General features: G+C 40.2%; 1 protein-coding gene across 3 annotated transcripts in view; it reads right to left on the bottom strand.

The window, feature by feature from the left end:
- Positions 1-19,401, bottom strand: part of RC3H1 (ring finger and CCCH-type domains 1) — a 55,311-nt gene that overhangs the window by 25,425 nt on the left and 10,485 nt on the right. For 2 of the 3 annotated variants that reach the window (XM_059821681.1, XM_059821680.1), the window contains exons 4-14: positions 19,067-19,242; positions 17,967-18,167; positions 16,675-16,807; positions 14,116-14,234; positions 12,077-12,189; positions 8,297-8,578; positions 7,774-7,991; positions 5,901-6,277; positions 4,645-4,776; positions 3,881-4,033; positions 464-674 (exon numbers count right to left, since the gene is read on the bottom strand). In XM_059821681.1, coding sequence (XP_059677664.1) covers positions 464-674; positions 3,881-4,033; positions 4,645-4,776; positions 5,901-6,277; positions 7,774-7,991; positions 8,297-8,578; positions 12,077-12,189; positions 14,116-14,234; positions 16,675-16,807; positions 17,967-18,167; positions 19,067-19,242 — 2,115 coding nt within the window. Of the gene's footprint in view, positions 1-463; positions 675-3,880; positions 4,052-4,644; positions 4,777-5,900; positions 6,278-7,773; positions 7,992-8,296; positions 8,579-12,076; positions 12,190-14,115; positions 14,235-16,674; positions 16,808-17,966; positions 18,168-19,066; positions 19,243-19,401 lie in introns of all 3 variants that reach the window. The other variant, XM_059821682.1, reaches the window with a different exon arrangement.

Raw genomic sequence — 19,401 nt, forward strand, 5'->3', positions numbered from 1 at the left:
TTTCTACGTTACCTGCTTTGCCTAACAGTACACAAAACAATGGCTGCATTAAGCTGGCAGCAGCAACTACCCATAAAGTAGGAGTGCAGTACAGTACTTTGTTATGATGGGTTTGCATCATATATCTGAGAAAGCAGTAAGTTTCTGCATTCTACTACAACAGATTTAAAAGAAGCCTCATCTCAGAGGGACCAGCAGAACAAAGTAACTTTTTCCAAACAGCAACAACAAATCACCAACACATACACTATGTGTGCACAAACCTGCCCATGGAGCAGGAAGCAGTAGCACCTTTTTTCTTCAGGCTTCTCAGTGTAGTCCTACCTAGAGTTATTTTTAGTGGCATAATATACCTCTCATCTATACTTCCAAGACAGGAAACAGGTTTACAGGGGCTGTCTTCAACACTGTAGCGCTGAAGAAAATAGCAACAGCCAGCAAAATCCAAGAGCACACATTGTACCTGAAATGATTGATTTGGTGGTAGCTCCCTGAACCGCCATGGCCTGCATGGGACCAGAATTCTGGTACATCGCTTTGGAAGTACGAGAGATAGCCCCAAATCTCGACACAGTTGGTCGGTCTCCAAATGGAATGAGGTCATCATCACCAGTCTCTGCTGCTCTTCGCTGCATGTCTAATCGCTGGTCACGCATGGCTTTATTATCTACGTTCTAGACAAGATATGGAAGAGGCAGTCAAAAGCTTATTCAGACATGAACAAAATCACATTCCTTTTACAACAAGCAGTATAGTAAGTCTCTCTTGCATTCTCTATTCCCCTCATCCTTCAACTAGTCTTCCTATTCTTCAGTTTATAACTCTACTGTTAGAGTGATGTCTCTTTAACGATCTAACTTAAGATGACCATTACTACCACCACTGTGAAACAGCTGCATGATTAATTGTGAACAAATCCAAGAGAAGGGAGCAGCAGCAAAAGGAAATTAAGACAGAGAAAGTCTAATGCGACAGAAGGGAAAAACACCCCTCCAGAGTAAACTCAAAGAGGAGATCAGCGGGCATCTCTGAGAAATACATACTCCTTCCAAAGTCCAAAAGAAATTCCTCTGAAGCCCAGTGTTAAGAACCACATCATCTACCAGCCTGCAGATGACTCAAAATGGGAATTATTCAGTACAGCACTTACTTGGACACGTCTAGTACATCTTTTCAGACACATTTTTCATTAAGCAGTAGTACTGCTTGGAGCATGCTGGTTTTTAACTCAGCTTCAGACTCAAACACCTTAATAGGTCAGGAAATGAAGAGATAAAATGTCCTCTCTCTACTCAGAGAACTTTGCCAAGCAGTCACAAAGGAAAAGACGTGCACAAAAAACAAGCTCGATTTAGCAGGGTAAGTCAGTTTGACTTAACTTACTTAGAAGAAGAACCAACAGATTATCACAAAGATTTTTAACAAAGCTTTTCTGAGATAAAGTTAGGCCAGTTATGGGGGAAGCCACCTGGAGTGAGTAACCTAAAAACACAAGTCAATGGGTTGTTTTCATGAATAAAAGTAAATTCTAAAAAAGCGTTCTCAACACAGAAGAAACAAAACAAAAATACACCCCCCCTGCCCAAATAATCACCACATCCAGATAAACACGAACAGTAATAAACAGACTCAATTAAAAAAAAAGATAAAAGCACTTAGTTAAAATGGGAAAGCTATCTGTTGGCTCCCAGAAAACATAACATGGTTAAGAATTGCCAAAATCGAGCTAAGTCTTTGCTAAAGAAATAAAACTGTAGTACAGTGCTGTGTACACCAGAAAGAACACGGTGAGTGGGGCTAGTACCCAAGGAGGACTGGCTAAAGGCTAAAAACTTCAGTATGGTCCAAAAATCAAAATAAAACTCTGCAAGCTTTCAGTGAGGATAAGGATTGCTAGAAACAGAAAAGGTAACATAGCTAAGGCAGGAATAAAGGGGTGAAAATGGCAGTCACAACTGAGTTGGAAGCTACACTCAAGAAATGTAACATGCTGAAATTGGAAGAGCCATTAGACAGCATCTACTTTGGAATTCTGAAAAAAAGAAAAGACGACATTTTAATCTTGAGTCTGTAGGATGCTAGTACCAATTTGAACTTATTTCCATTTACTGAGTGGGGGGAAAGAACATAGTGAAGCTGCAATGCCATCTGCATAAAATCCGGCATTATGCAGTCTGAGATGATACTTTTCTTATCCTTGAAAACAGGAATCTTTTATGAACAATAAAAAAAGGGAAGAATTAATTCACTTGCCATCTGCAGTGAGTGTCTCCTGAGAGTTTTTTTCCTGTGAGGAGACAAAAACTGAAGAGCAGCAGAAATCCTCATTGCTCATCTGAAAATTAGCTCTGGGGCAGAAGAATGCTTTGTTTAGCAATGAAAAAGGAGGCTGCTTCTCCAGATCCTATTACCTCTCTTAATTCAGTTCCAGCTTGTTTGCTGTTTTCTAGCAGCAGGGATGAAAGATAAGAGCTGTTTATTGGTTCCTGAATGCTGCCACTTGGACAGCAATAAGCTGATTCTGAGTAATACCAGTACTTCCCCAGGTCAAACGTGACAGCATTATGACTCAAGGCAAACACACTGTGTAGGACAGAGAGCAAAAGGACATGTAAAAAACCCTAAGCTGCAGATGAAATGCCTTTTCTTGCTCCGCTTTTTCTGGGAGAAAGCCTCGTTTTTGCTCCCGTTTCACACAGTGAGGTCTTATAGGAAAGCAATTCAGTGGACAGAAACCAGACACATTTAATTCCAATGAGGCAGAGGGTAAACAGGGAAGCCTGCTCATGGGCAAAGAGGAGAGGCTGGACAGAAAAATCCTATGATTTAGTTAAGTAGTTGCAACAGGTGAGCACCTGTCCACAGAAGAATAAGTTCTGCATAGAAATTTCTTCCCCCTCCCCTTATTGGCCAAAGAAAGGTCACCATGACAGTGTCAATACATAAACGAAAGATGACAGAACACTTCTGCAGATGGGAGGTGAAGGAGAAAAACAGATGCATCTCTATAAAATAGTCCCTCAGACTAAACAGTCCTTTTTCTTGAAGACTTGAATGTCTTCCTGCTTACATGGGCTCCCAGCATACTTCCTGCTTTTGAGTGACGCTTAAAAGTTCGGAAGAAACAGAATAGTGGTGGTTTTTCAGAATTCTATTTCTCTTCTACATTCATGACTCTCAATAATGACACCCTAGCAGCCCCTTCTTTTTGCAAAACTGACCTAGCAAAAATGCAGCAGCACAAAATAAGATGACAGCCAGACACCCACAGCTTCAACGAAGGACTGAATAAGCACAGCATAGAGTTAGAAATTGCCCTCAAGAAGAATCAGCCTAGGATTGTGTTATGACTATGATGTTCTCAAAAGCTTCACGCAAGTTTTGGATATGCTTGTGGTCACAAATCAGAGAGTCCTTCAAGTAAAAACTAATAACATTGTTAACAGCAGTCACAATCACCTTAAAAGGAATTAATAGCACAAAGTTAAATTACAGCATCTCCCTCTGACAGAGAGTACAGAAAGAAGTACAGGAAGCAACAGATGGACATGTTTAATGAAAAAGCTGCCAGTACAGAGTCATTTTTGGATTTCAAGGAAGTGTAAAGAATCATGGCAAAATATCTCTTGCTATCCATGGCTTTAGAGCAGAGTGGTTAGCCTGCATCTACATCCAGAATTTTGGAACAGCTACACAAGATGTAGGACTGTTCATAACTTTGAGAACAAAGCACGCTGCACACTTGCAAATGCATTGACTGTAATGCTCTGTTGAGCTTAAATACAAGCACTGCCATCATCCTGGAAAGCAAATGAAAGAGTCCCTCCCAACCCACAGAAGTATCAACTTTGCTTCTGTGTTCCCCTAAATCCCTACATACCGCCATCTCCACACTCCTTGCTGCCACAACATCTTTGGGTTTTGCATCTTTGGTTCCAATGTAGGAGCCGATGGTGTCACAGGACCAGGGAGAGTACTGGCTATAGTCATTTCCTTTGTATTTCCCAGCTACTTTCAGATCTTCATCCAAGTACTGTACAAACACAAAAATCTGGTTCTGTAAGTGAAGGGAAGAAGCAGCTCCACAGCCACCACTACTTAGTTCAACAGCAGTGAACTTGAAGAAAAACACCACCAGGATTATTTTTTTTTTTTATCAGATACATCACCATTTGGAATTGGGCCACAGCAAGCATGAAATGTGTGAAATTCTGATCACCTGGCTACACTCCCAGTACTGACTGTTCACTTGGCCAGTATGAAAGTGATATTTCAACCTTGGTTAAAAAAATAAACCTCTGTCAAGCTGTTACTTAATTCTAAACATGTAATGAGCAAATGAAGCAAAGTCCAGTAACTGTGAAGACTGACTACTTCAACTAATAACAGCTCAAAACTAATTCTCTTGGTTGCACCAAAAGCAGATAGCTTAAGATCAGTGGTAGAACAGAGAATCAACAGCCAATCGAGAGACTAGCAACTGCACTATAAGGGCATCCCACCTGGAGCACAAAACCCACCCCCCACCCAACACTTGGCAACACTGTACTAATTTTCTTGTTGTCTTCACCTATCAGCACATGCAAACTTCAATGTATTTTCTAAACATGCTAGTAAGTTCCATTTTTGTCAAAGTATGCTTACCTCCTCTGAATGAAAAGGATGGGGCAAGGTTGGTGACGGTGCAAAAGGAGGTGGAGAAATCACCTTCCTCTCTTCTAGCTGGGCCATGATCTCTTTTCTTCGTCGGTGAAGTTCATCCAGGCTGGGATGCGGCTGAAATGAAGACAGAAATACATTAAAAAATATGGCAATACGGCACTGCACAAAAAGGAAAATACGGTGAATAGACAGTATCAATACAGTAATAAGTAATGATCACTTTGTTAATGTCTACTTGTTAACTTTCATGTTTAATATAGGACATGCATGTTCCTACACAGGCCAGAATGTTAGTTCAAGACACCCCCAAAGGCAAGGAATGTTATTTGCCTAAAACCAATTGATCCTCAACTAACCCAGTGTTTCTAACTTTAAAACTACTAATCTTTTAACTGACTCTGTGTTCCAACCTGGCAAAGCTTCCACTGGAACGTGTTCCAGCATGGCAAGTCCCCATTTCAGTCATATGGGGGAAAGTGGTAGAACTCTACAGATCATAACCTAGTCACAGTTGGTTTGCATTTGTTATTAATTTTGCAATAGATTTAAACATCCCACAAATGTATCAAACTCAAAACTAATGAATCTATAAGCTACGTTAAAAACGCTTCCTGGACTCCGCAATATAATTCACAGCCTTTGATGTGAATAACAGCTACGTATGTCCAACTATTCTACAGGACTCGATTCCAGCTGGTGATTTACCAAAACAAGTTAGTACATTTCTACTAGGAAGACCTTCCAGTTAGCAATCTTAAAGTAGAGAAAATTTGGAAAAGCAGAATTTTTAGTTCCTTTATCAAGGGATGTATGTTTGCATATTTATTTATTTAGGCACAGAGATGATCAGTCATAGATGGGCAGTACAAGTATGCACACACGACCATTTGCACACACTGTATTTAATCTGCACTAGAAAGAGGGTGGCCCTCTCCAGCCTAATCTTTGTTGGAGAAGTCAGGGCCATATAAGACTTTCAACATTAATTACAATCCTCTTCTATTTCGAGCACTAAGTAGCAGCCCGCTCTTTTACATATCAACAACATTACAATTGCGAAGTTGACCTCTGGCAAAAACTGCCTTCCAGTTTTTGATCAGCTTCGTCGACGTACCCCTTCTTAAAGTTCAAACTTCTAATTCCTCACAAAACCCACCACTTTACTGCAACAACATCCAGCTACTCAAGTAGTTAGTATTCTCTCTAACAACTACAAAGACACAAGATAAAATCCATACCCTGTGGCATGAAGGTCTGATCTGAGAGAGATGTGGAGCCACTGGGCAATAACCCTCTGTTTGCTGGTATCTGTCTCTGGATTCAGGTACGTAGGAAGGTACAGCTGCTTGTGGAATTTCAATGGGTACAGGGCTTCCTCGGACAATCTCCTCTCGCTGATACGGCTGGACAGGGGGATATACGCGACGGCTGTCGTAGTGCGGTGGGTATATGGGTTGTCCCATAGGAGGATACTGCTGCGGCTGCGTGTACTGTGGGCTCACCACACGATCCTGAAGATAGGGTGGGTAATGGTCTAAATAAGGCGGACCAGGTTCAGGAGCTGATGGAGGAGGTCGGACAAAGCGAGACATGGACTGAGTGGGATAGTAAACTCCTGAAATAAAGCAAGAGGAAAAAAACACAAACAAGATACAGAAAGTGATTATCATAATTGCCCACAAAACCAAACTGTTTCAAATACTCCAGTCTACAAGTATCATGAAGAGAATGGTATAAATTAAGTCACATTTGTTGTTTGCCCCCACTGTCTAACTGGTATTTCGACTCAAAAATTAACCACAAAAAACCTGGAAAAGGAAAAGTTGATCCAAAGCTTAAGTGACACAGTTTAATTATCTAAATAAGATACAAGCAAGGGGTAAAGGTTACAGTAGCTGGAGAAGAGGTGATGAGACTGAGCTCATCAGAGATGCCACAGAAGTCCTGCTAGCATACCAAATAGAAATGCCTCTGCAGGTTGATATGAATGCTTTTAGCTACACAAGACCTAAAAAGTAAGCTGAAGATTAGCCTGTACATCTTTATCCACGCAACTAAAATTAAATTTATCCCAACATATCAGAGCCAGGGCCTGTGAAATAAACTTAGATTAATTAGAATTTGAAGTTGCCTGAAGATTTATTCAACTTCTTGAACAGTAGAAGAAATTTCAGTACTGTGAATCACCAAAGACTTCTAAGATCACGCCTCCTAGTTACCTGAAGATTTTAGTAATTTATCTGGGATGTCTGGATAATTTAAAACTACGCATGAATATATGCACATCAACATGTGCATCAAATTTTGTGGACAACTCAGATCTTACTGCACATAATAATCAAGCTTTTTTTTTTTTAATTCAAAATGCTCTGCAACTTTCTTAAAAATGGTTCCTGTCCCTTTCCTTTCTAGGGCTTTTTCTTCTTCTTTCCACTTCTTTCGGTTTTTCATTCCTTGTTTTTCTTTCATATTAACTTCACTTTATGTCATTTCTCTCTCCAATCTTACGTCGCATAAGAATCATTCCCTGTCTTTACATATAGCCATACCTTTTCTTTTTAATCCCCTTCAATATTACCTTTCTCCACTTGGTCTCTTAGTACTTAGAACTTTACCTCTTATTTCCTTTTCTATGATGTTTTCTTTTTTGTGCCCAGCCCTTCTCTAATTCCACTCGTCTCTACCCATTGCACGCATGTGCAGACATTTCTGAAATGCTCATACACTCGTCATTAAGGACGTAAGTACTTTTTGCCCCTGAAGCATGGAACCACTCTGCTGGGTCAGCTTTATTTCCATTTCCCCCAAGTCAAATTGAATTAAAGATTTGCCAGACCCTTGATGTAGTCAAGTTGGGAAGAAGTGAAGAAAGAAGGGTTTGCTACACTGGATGGATACAAACATCCGTTTTCACTTGCATTAAAGTCCTCCGTCAAGACATAAAAAGCCTGCCAATTTCCATTTTATTATTTATTATCACCACATTATTGCCTATAGTCCACGTGCTACGCAAGAAAACTCCAGCTCAAGGTCTTAAGCAAACACCAGAGTAGGAAGAAAGAATAAGATCAGTATGAAGATGAGAGATAGAGACCTTGGTCTCAAACTTACCTTGTTGGTAGGGTGCTGGCTCAAATGGTGGGGCAGCTCCTCTAGGATCTTGATAAAACATATCTGCTTGCTGTGTATTATACAACTGAGACCCTCGTGGTACCATTTGCAACTGCTTGGTGACAGACACCGAAGGCAGATCTGTTGGTGCCCGAGTGGGCACAGGGTGAGGGTTCACTGGTAAGGCAGAAATAGAGCTCTTGGGGACAGATTCCATCCTAAAAAGTAGAAAGATGGCACTGCTCATTAAGGCCTGATATAGCACACTGTACTTTAAAATTTGTATTGCACCTTCCGAAGGCTTACATAATTTTCTCCAGTTATAATATAAGCAAACAGGGAAGTAAAGCAGTTTAGAGTTTTAGCTTTACTTTTCTACTCTAACTCTTTAATCACCTTAAAAAAACCCCACAAAACCAACCAAACAACCTGTTCTGTTTTTTTCCTAGAGAATGGGTTTACTTTGTTTCTACTGCATATTTACACATATGACACTTTGAACAACAGTTAGGAAGACCCGTACAAGTCAGGAGGGGATCCAGGGGCACTGCTACTCAGATGGTCCATCTTCCCTGGCTTCAAAGCAGTTTCGTAACCGGAGTCAGTCCCTCGAGAAATAAGTTGCGTCACGGTGCTGCCTGTTGACACAATTCCATTTGGCAGAGCAGAAGTTTTCCTATTGGGCAAGTCCACTCCCCCTTCCTCTGAGAGGATAGCTCCTGAAGGCAGGCCCACCTCATTCAGCTGGCCCAGGGAGGCACTCAGGGGTCTTCTGGGAACCAGACGCTTGTTCATTTTACGGAATCTTCAGAAGAAGAAACCACACATAAAAAATTAAAACAAAAAACTAAAAGGAGCTGCATTTTCAAGATTTTTCAAACACCGATGCTACTGAAAGCTTCAAATTTTAATTCTAGTTTCCTAAGGGCTTGTGAGAAATTTATTACAAATACCTGTTTGACCACAACGTCACTGCTATTTGAACTGTTAATAGCAGTTTCAATCAGAAGAACAAGGATGGATTTTTAATGACAAGTACACCAAGAATTCATAGCTAAACTTCATACAGCAAGTTTAAAATCTTATTTCCTGTACATATACGCATTTCAACTGTACAGAAGAAAACCAAACATCACAAAATACTACCTATAGTGACAGAAGCTTCAGAATAAGAATCACAGGCTATTCAAGTCTATTTTATTCAGAGAACAAACTAATAGCGAAAAATTAAAGTGACAAAAGATAAACAGATTCCCTTTTGCACCATTTTTGTCCAACAATAAGCCAAGTCAAGCCTTTATTGCCACATGGTATCTTTTAAGGCACAGTTTGTTGCCATTTCTGTTCCTATACCAATATGTAGCTTACACCATTTGCGTTGTTTGAGAAATTGATTGCAGAGAAACTCTATGAACACACTGTAATTCCAAAAATCTAACTGCTTCTGATAAGTCTGAACAAACATGAGCCTTTTAACTAATGTTCCACGAATATCAGCAGACTGATGGTATTAGACCAACCAAGAGAGCAAATTCCAGAGGTGAAGGTCCTCCACTAAACATCCTGCCATTAGCTTAGATGCCAGAATGCAAGTGGGAGGGCATATTTGTAGGTCTGAGTGTTCCCGCTGCTTATACTGTGGAATAAGAGGCCATTTCCTATGCAAGTTGGCTTCAACCCTGTTGAAAACTTCACATTCACATCCTAGCTAACAAGCAAAATGAGATGGTAACACAACTAGAAAGGTACACACATTATTGGAGAAAATAAGAAAATAGTCTATTACTCAATCTTCAGATAATATTTGTTTGCCCACATGCACAGCATTAACAGCAACGCAACGGAAGCAAAAAGTTTTTTTTGTTTTGTTTTTGTTGCTGTTTTGTTTTTCAGATGTGACTGAATATAGAATCAGACAAAGTGTGATCTTGCTATATAGATTTGAGCTGTTCACCTGTAAGAGTTCATTGACTATCTTCTAGCCACCTTCCCAATTCTCCATCAACACCCCTTTTTCCTGGCTGGATTAATCTTTACCCACATAATCGAACTATAAATTCAAGCTACATAGTGTTGACAGTGGGCATCATTCAGAATGCATTGAAAGGGAGTAAACAAACCAGGCTATCACCACAGCAGAAGCACTTGAGTAGGGACAGACTACAGCTTTCTAAACATATGCTGCTCAGAAGTCGTTCTGGCATCTCACATCAGCCATGAAAGTCAGCTGGACGCATGGAGGCGAGCAGAACTGAGCTCCCCAGGCTGAACTCACAGCTTTAGTTTGGCATCCCGCTCAATACCCAAACCAGTTTCTCCCTACGAAGCAGCAGCAGGAGGTTGGGAAACCACTGCCATGTTCTCCCTGCCAATTACTTCTGGACATCTGACTCCCATCAGGTCTCTGCAGTGTCTGATGGCTCCTGACTCTCTGAAGGCTTGCACACTACTTGCAAGTTGAGGAGGACTGGCCATCCCTGCCATTCATCTAGAACACAACAAAATGCTCACGAGAAACAGGCGCCTGTGTACAGACACCCATTCAATCAAAGGTGACAGGAAGAGTTTATATAGCACCCTCCTTGACAAAATACTTAGAAAGGATTAAAGTTGCATAGTGCTGCCCTCTGGATTTTTCTGAGCAATTTCATTAATCTTTTTTGCAGTCTCCACACGTGCAGGACACAAAAATAATCCAGAAAAGTTTAATACCTGCCTATGCATACTGGATCTTTGTGCCTTGCCAAGAGGAGAATCAGCTGCTGTTTAAGCAAGTCTGGATTATAACTTGCTATCTAAGGCATTACCACATACTTCCTCATAACCTTCCTATGAACTTAAAACTATATATAGAGATACAGGAACTACATAGCAACTGCAATGCATACAATTCATACTAAACATTTTTAAAAGGAGGGACACTAATGCAATATCTACTCAAAGGAATTAAGCGAAGATAAAAGGTACAAGGAAGAATCGGAATCCACAAGTTCCCCAACCACCTACAGAAACTGCTGCAACCTGAAACAGAACAGGCATTCACTTCACCCCAATGACAACATTATTACTAAGGCATACAAGCCAGTCTAGATAAAATAGGCCTCTTCCCCCTGCAAAGCTAACCAACAGTCCTTCTTGATACATACATCTAGTTCAGAGGCACTAATACTGACTCACCACCTTTGTTAACTATCCAAACCAGCACTACCAATCTCCATTTTCTTAACACCATGACAGAAGGGGAAAACCCCCAACTGTTTCTGCAGAACACAAGTATCAAAGTCCTATTCTCTGTTCATGTGAATAACTCTCTTTGTCATTCTAACACCACGTGCTCCGCTCTTTTTTTTTCTTCCTGTTTTGCCTATGCACTGCGTGTTGGCTATACAGCCAATGAACTGCCATATTCATGCTTCAAGTTTTAGATTTTTAAGGACAAAAAAAAAAAGACAGACTGCATACCATTTCCAAATCCTTGGAGTTTTCTTCTGACTAAAAAAAAAGTGCATTTTCTTGAAATAAGTGAATGATTTTAGCCCGAAAAAACAATTAAGAAGCTATATATACTGCATAAAATACCCTGTATTTATTTCTTTTAACTCTTAAATAATCCATTTTACTTTTAAAAAAAGAAGTAAAACAACCTTCAGAACAGCAGCAGCTTGCTCTTGGATAGCTGGGTGCCCCCCCTCTAAATCTGTAATTAATGTAACTTATTTACTGCAGACTTCATACGACCACCATTTTTTAACTCTTCAGCAACAGCTTCGACCACTTTTAGGTTACTGCATGTGCAATCTGTCCAAGAGTTTCAAAGAATAACTGCTGCAGAAAGAAAACTTGCGATGGTTGTTTTTAGCTCTCTGGATAGCCCAAGCAGCACAGCAGAACAAAAGAACCCCTACATCTGGAAAACTGCCAGCAACCTACTTCTCATACCTGAATATAAAGGCAAGATGAGAAATACACACAAATAAATGTCCATAATGGATGCAGTCAAACAGCATGTTTAGTCACAATCAAGAAATAAGAAAAACAGCCCACCTTCAAGATCTCAAATAACACTTGTGTAAACATCAAACTTTGAGCTACGTTACTGCTGAACAAAGCAAAATATTCTATATTTAAGAACAAACAGTTCCAAAACCTAAGAGATAACTGTTACAAGTTTTTTCACATTATTTCTTCTTAATGTAACAGACAAGTTATGCCTCCTCTCCCCAGTCCTAGATATGATAAGTAACTCTTATGGATAAAATGAAACAAAGATTGGACTGATTTCTACTGTAAGAGGTACACTTACTTTTCTAGCTCCTCTTGTGAATGTGCAAAGGTGCAGCTGGCCCCTCGGGGGCATCCTCCTCTCTGTTTCATGTCTCGGCACATGTATGTCTTGTACTTGCTGTGCTGAGGAGGCTGACAAGGTTAAAGAAACCAGGTGAGATACCTGAAAATAAGTGCACTTAAAGAGCTGAACATATCCTCTTAGTAAAGGCCTGGTATTTGACTGTTGGTAATTCCTTCAATTTAAACGTTCCAGAACTACCTAATGTGAAATAAATGACTGGAGCAGGATCTGTGTTTGGTTCTTCAACAGAACTAACAGATTCAAGAGCAGATATTTTGACAACTAAGTCACTATCAGGTTTTTAAAACATTTTTATTCAAATTCCTTACTGGAGCTTGATTGGAACACAGATGTACGTTTCAGGAAACAGTTAAGTAGACAAAACTGATATAGGCTGAAAAAAATAACCATACTTAATCAGAAATTGCCAAATACAATTTAGTCAGTTACTTTCCCCTTGCTTTCTGTTAGCTCAAAATGGCACCCGAGTATCCCTTTGATCTCTATGAGAGTTAAATTTCATCAAGTTCCCTTTTATCCCCCCCTTTGGACTAAAAATCTCTTAACTATCTCTGACAATTATTTCTGTCAATAGTTGAGGATGCAATCTTACGCCTACACAGATCAGCAGGGCATGGGTTGTCTTCTGTATTTTTACGTTTCCCAAGAAACAACGACTTACTGCAATCTTGCTGTCTGCACGTACGCCCATTCGCCAGTCTCTCTAAATAAATTCTGACAGAAGGCCAGAGGTGGTCTCAAAGACATTTAAGTTCCTACAGTTTTTATGGCAGAATTAAATCAAAGACAGAAATATCCTACCAGAGTTCCCACCAAGGGAAAGGTCTGTAAAAGTAAACTCTTGCTTTCTGAAAAACTCAGCCAAAAGATGTCAATCCTGAAGAAGCCATCTGCAAACTGTTTGTTTGGGGGTTTTTTTTGCCATTTACTGTAGTGAACACAGGATTTAGGAAGGGTGTACATACACTGCACAGCCCTCTGCTGGGCACTGCTGCCAGCCAGCAAAACTCTGCCCAGTACTCAGATGTCCCCTTTCCCACTTGGGAGGCTTTGGCTTCCCTTCCAAGCAGCACGGCATGTACCAGGTCTAGGCGATGGTCTCACCAGAACAAAAACCCCCACTGTTTTTCCAACCCCGATTTCCACTTGTGTATTCCTACTGCTTTTCCTCTTGCTGCTAACAGTGCTCATTAGGCATCCCAGTGAATGCAAAAAGGTAAAACAGCAGAAATAATTCACTCTGATTTTCCTTTTTTTTTTTTTTTGGCAGAGATAATCTTTGTACTAGTTCAGCTCCCCGAACTAGCTCTCCAAGAAGATGAGTGCCAAAGCAAGGGAGGGAGTGGGAATGTGTGATAGGCAGCTCTGTCTTTCAGCAGCAGCTAGCATTTATATCAACTTAACTATACAACAAAATGAGATCAAAGGAACATGTGATAAGATAACTATGAGATAAGCTAATATATATATTTTTGGCAACATAATTTCATTTCTGAAACAAAAAATTTTGCTTCAGGAACTTGGATTGCACCTTAAGTCTTCCCAAATCTTACAGACTATTAAGCACAGGTGTAAGAATAATTTCATTAACAGAGTCATCTGGCTGAAATGTGACACATGAAAACAAACCCAAGAAAATTCCCACAGATCACAGTAGTAGGCACCCCAGCTTCTCTTCCCCACCCTCTCAACAGGAGGGTTGTTTACTCATTTCCCTAAGCCTGCAGCTGGATCAGACTGCTTTCTTTTCATCCTAGCGAGCTGTGCAAATTAATGCAACAGGTATGGGAGGCGGGGTGGTGGTGTTTTCGGTTTTTTCCTTTCTTTTTTTTTTTTTTTGATAAATACAATGCAGCAGCAATATTTTTTATCAGCTTCCTGTCAAATCAAATCTCTCCAGATGACATTAGTAAACCTCTACTATGGGATACAGTCAAAATTTAGAGGTATTTCCTATATGATTTAGCTTTTACCTGTTGCTGATCTGTTCCCTTCTTGCTGTGATTCTGGATATAATCAACTAAGCCATGAACCACAGTCCTCACAGCAACTAGTCCATTTTCCAGTTGTTCCCATGTTGGAGGTGGAGCATCTATTGCATTGACAGCAAACAAAGAATGTAAAAAGAAAAGTCAGAAGGATTTTTCCAAAACCAGGTACAAAGAAACCATCAGTATCACAAAACTTCACTAGACAACCAAAAAGATTTTGTCAGAAACATGTGTCATTAGATAAAAAGCGTTCAGCACCTTAATTCAGGGATATGTACTGCTTGAAGAGTGGATCTATCTATCTATAGGCTCAAGATTGAGCCACACAAAATACCAAACGAGCCAGCAAGATTGTCATTAGCATGTCAAATTATTTTCTTTTACCAAAACTTTCATATCACACAAGAACTCCAGAGTAAATGCATTGTACAAACTCTGCACATAATGAAAAAAAAAAAAAATCAGGCTGAAAATCCCTCTTTGCACTCAGACTCCTGTAGATAAAATCACTCTGTATAAACACCATCATCATCGGCCTAGATCATGCAGGCAGAGTCACTGAACAGCAACAGAAATAGATGCCTCTCACATGGAAAAATGGCACAAGGCAAATCTATGCTTCAGACCACAATCTAACTTACAGCAGTGCGAATAAATTGTACAGTCTTAATTCTATAGGGGCACTTGCTCTTTCTAGCCAATCGTTTAAACTGTTCCAGCAGATGACATTCCCACTGCGTGCCTACATACTCTGCTGCAAAACATAGGACCTCAAAGCATTTCACTAAGTGCCTTTCAAGATCTTTCTATTCCACTCACAAGGACTAAATTCTTCCAGAGGAACTTCAGTGTACTTATAGAACGGCAGGGAAGCAACTCAACAGCACAGAACAGAAACATCAAGATCAGACTCACCTACTGAAACTGAGTGAGGCTATTAGTGATTCTACTTTCCCTATCAGTCTTTGGCTAACAAGTACACACAGTTTCATCCCTGACTTTTTACAGTGTTTACCGAGAGAGTAGTGAAACATTGGAATAGGCTGCCCAGGGAGGTGGTAGAGTCACCCTCCCTGGAGGTATTCAAGGAGCGTGTGGATGTGGCATTGTGGGATGTAGCTTGATGGACATGGTGCTGTGTGGTGTTGGGTGGGTTGGTTTTTGGTGTGTTGTGCCTTGTTGTTGTTGTGTGGTGGTTGGCTTGCGTGGGTTGTTTGTGTGGTGGTTTTTTTTTTTTTTTTTTTTTTTTTTCTCTTCTTCTTTTCAGGTTGGACTTGATGATCTTACAGGTCTTTTCCAACCGTAGTGATTCTGTGAAGATTTGGGAAGAAAGCACCACATCTCCTTTAACTGTAAAGTACAACTCGTCCTCATTTGAAAGGCACGTTTATTTGAACAAACGGAAACTAAGAACTACAACTTTTCAACTCCTCAAGTCATAGTTTAGGCCGTCACACTATTTTGGTATTAATATTGATTTTACTAATACTAACAGGTATAAAATACAACTTCAGGCACAGCACTCTCCATTCTGTCCCTTCCCTTCTCCCTCAGGCGGTCCATCCTCACAGTGCTGCTGACTTTTTCAACAATTTCCACCTTTCTCTCCTCTGTCAACAGCTTAGATTTTATTTCCCAGTTATATTCTTTCCAACTAATCCCCCCTTCCCAAACTGTCTTTCACACCTTCGCAGAATTACATATTAACAAGAAAAATACTAAATTCCCTAGGATAACAAATCTTTCTCGTCTAGACTGATTTTTGCCAGGCTTCTGTCTACTCAGTCTATCAAAATTCTACTTCAGAATCCAAAATGGTTTACACAGAAGATGCCTTATGATTTCAAGCTGCCTCTAAGAGAGTCTTCCAAGTGCAATGTCTGCAGGCTAGAGATGTCAGATCAAAAACTGACACAAGAGAATTTCTAGAACAAAGAAAGAGACATATAATTTTTCGATAAATTAATGGAAGTCTCTTAATCTGGTATGTGTTTTCTTGAAGACTTCCCCTCGTTTGTAAACAAGTTATCTTTTTCTCTCCAGTTCTTTACCAGAGCAAGTATCTCAGAGTGACAGCTAAGGCTCTGCATTAAGCACAGTGGTTCTATCAATCCTCCTGTCGCTTTGCAAATCTGGTTTCAAATAGCAGCATGTATACTAAAAAAGGGAAAAGGAGGAAGCTAAGACTGCTGCCACTCCCCCCAGTTAACATTGCCCAATATCAAGCATATACACCATGTAACCTCAAAGGATTATATGTGTTCAACACCCTCATCCATGCCCACCCAGTGCTGCCAAATGAGGAAGCTCTCTTTAGAGAAGTGGTGAAATTATTCCTGCCATTACTTTTGAATCTATTTTAGCTTCAGAATAGTTCAGTTCCTCACACAGATTACTGCTGTTCCCAGGCTGGTTATGAATACCACTCAATGATACCACTTGAATACCACTTGATGAATGGCTTTCAATCCTTCAACAGCGTTAAGCTCCCCTAACTAAACTGTAAGTTTACAGCTCCCCTAACTAAACTGTAAGACTTACCCGGACTGGGATCAATATTTGCCAGGAGCTCTAGGTGAGGTCGAAGACGATTCAGGTTAGCTGGATCTCCAGTCCTCTGAAGAGCAATAGTTAATTCTTGAACACTCTGTGCAAACGAGGCTGGGGTCTGCAACTTAAAAAAATTATAATAGTTAACTTTCTACAGGCAAAGCAATCCTCATGGTTTCTAAAGGTTACTCCACAAGCTCACAAGAGCTGTCTTCCAGAACTGGAGTAAAATGTTTTTTGCACAAGCTCATTTCAGCACCTTCTATTAAATTCCTTCTCCGACAGTAACAATGCACAATTCTTTGACACTGCAAGCAAAAATACAGCTCTAAATAGACAAAACAAAGGTTGGTATTATTTCTAGCAACGTAACCTATCCCTTTTCTCTGTGGTGCTGGCACCCAGGAAAAAAAAAGAATATTAGAAACCATTTAATTTCGATTTCTGAAGAACCTAGTATTTCCAATCCCCAAACCAATAGGTTTGTACCGTGCTTTAACCTGAGTACAGCAGATAATAAAGAGCAAGGTGGTTGAAGGACAAAGACAGCTAGCAACGTTCCATTTACTAACATCGCACAATTTCAGTATTTAAAATCCATTAATTCTACCTAGATCCTTCAGGAGATGTCTGGCAGGACACCTGAGAAGGTGGGCAAATGCATAAATACACAGCAGATCAATCTTGAAGCTAATCCTCCTGCACAGCAGCCAGAGAAATGGTTTCACAGCTTTTGTAACCATTCAACAAGGTTCAGTTCTTCCCACCCAAGTTAGGCACCTATATGCGAGTCCCCTAATTTAAAAGCCATTTTATCCTATGTTCCCTCTAAACAAAAAGAGATCTGGGCATTTCCAGAGGTCAAGTTATTAAGGAATGTGCTTCCACCTCTCTTTCTTACTTCAGCTATAGACTACAGGTCTGACTTTCTTTCAGCTTATGCACTAACTTCCTGCCTGGAAACATGAACCATTAACCTCTGTTATTACATTGCCATTTATTAGCTGTTCGGAAAGGACACATCCCAGCTGTGCAGCTAACCTTTGTGGCTTCCCATCTGCAGAAACAGGTAAAGTAGAAAGAGATGGCAGAAGGAGCAAGATTCATTAGGTTACAAATATACATTCTAATTATTTAGGCCACAATGGGTTTTGAAATAACAGGGCAAATGATTAAGGGTAAGGTGAGTACAGGTGGGCACAATTTGTAAATTCACATTACAAGCATTTAAACATGCTACAGTTGCAAACAAGATAGACTGGGCTGATTTTAGGTGGCTTTACCTTGTCAATGATAGACTGCATATGGGATTTGTGAGATTGGTCTCCATATAACAGTGAGGACCACTGATCTGGTGCAATGCGTAAACCTGCTTCCATAGCAATTTGAACTATCTGGGAATCATGTTCCCTTCTCAGAGCTTCGTAAGTCCGAAATTCCTCTTTCAGCTGCATCAGGGAGGAATCCTCATCTCGTTTTGTCACCTAGTGGGGAGAAATGAGCCAAATGCAATTAAGCAGGATAAGCTAGAGATTATGTAAAGTCCAAGGCAAGTGAAATCTTCAGTCAGCAACTAAGTTTTTCCTCCCAAACTAAACTGAACTATGACACTACGGAGTGAACACTAGATCCCTCTGAAATAACACACTCTTCATAAACTGGAACTACTATGAAACGGATACCAAACATAGTTTGCTCAGACTCTGACTTCCTAAACAACTTTATAGCATCCACACCTTACTCCTCCAACCAAAATATTTTGTCTGTATTGCAGAATTTTGTTTGGGGGTAAAATTAGCAGCAACAAAGCATTTTTCTCCTCATTTAGCCCAAGTGAATGACATTTAAGTTGAGCACCTGGGAATGAATGGATCATTAAATACTGTAAAGTCCGACAAGCAGCTTAACTTCTCTTTATACAACTCTGATACTCAAGAGCCTCATATTTCTGTGTTTCTAACCACAACCACACTCTGTTACTCAAGTAACAGAACTGGGGATTTTCCAGCTTTAAGCCTCTTCTAAGGAGGTAAGTTATGCTGGCTTACATACAGGTTTAATTACCGTGCATCTATTAAACCTGGACAGAGTCAGAACTTAGATTTACAACTTGAAGTTGCAATTTCAGCCTACATTGCCATCATAGCTGTACAACAAAGAACTCTCCAAACATGTGTGGGACTTAATGAGGAATACTTTCTATAACTACACATGTTTTTAGACACATTTCATGTTACAGGAGAATGAAAATTGACAGGAAAAACAATAGTTTTCAGAAGTTGTGGATGTGTATTAAAATTAATTTTAAACCGAGGAATCTTTTTGTTAAATGAAGAAATGTTTTCCCACATTATGAAATCTCCAAGCAGAATCATCTTTGTACCTTGAAGCACGAGGCTCTGTAAAGCAGCTGGACAACGTGCCCAATGCTAGTTTTAGAAGCCTGAGGAAATCGCGGCTCCAGCCTCTGAACCACAAAGAGAACCAAGACCTTCCGTGACAAAGCAGATCCGTCTTCCAGAGCCAGTAGAACTAGCTTTAAAGCCTCCTCTTGCATTGCTGAGGGGAAGAAAATGTGAAGAGAGAGACAAAAGATGAGAGAAGACCAAGGAAGATTTCTGCACAGTTTCTTGTTTCCCTACAAGTGGGAGACCAGCTACAAATCCCCCCAAAGCACACAAACCCACAGACAGGAAAGGGAGCTGAGCAAGAAGGGAG

The sequence above is a fragment of the Gavia stellata genome, chromosome 10 (assembly GCF_030936135.1).
Source record: "Gavia stellata isolate bGavSte3 chromosome 10, bGavSte3.hap2, whole genome shotgun sequence".
Taxonomy (NCBI): Eukaryota; Metazoa; Chordata; class Aves; order Gaviiformes; family Gaviidae; genus Gavia; species Gavia stellata.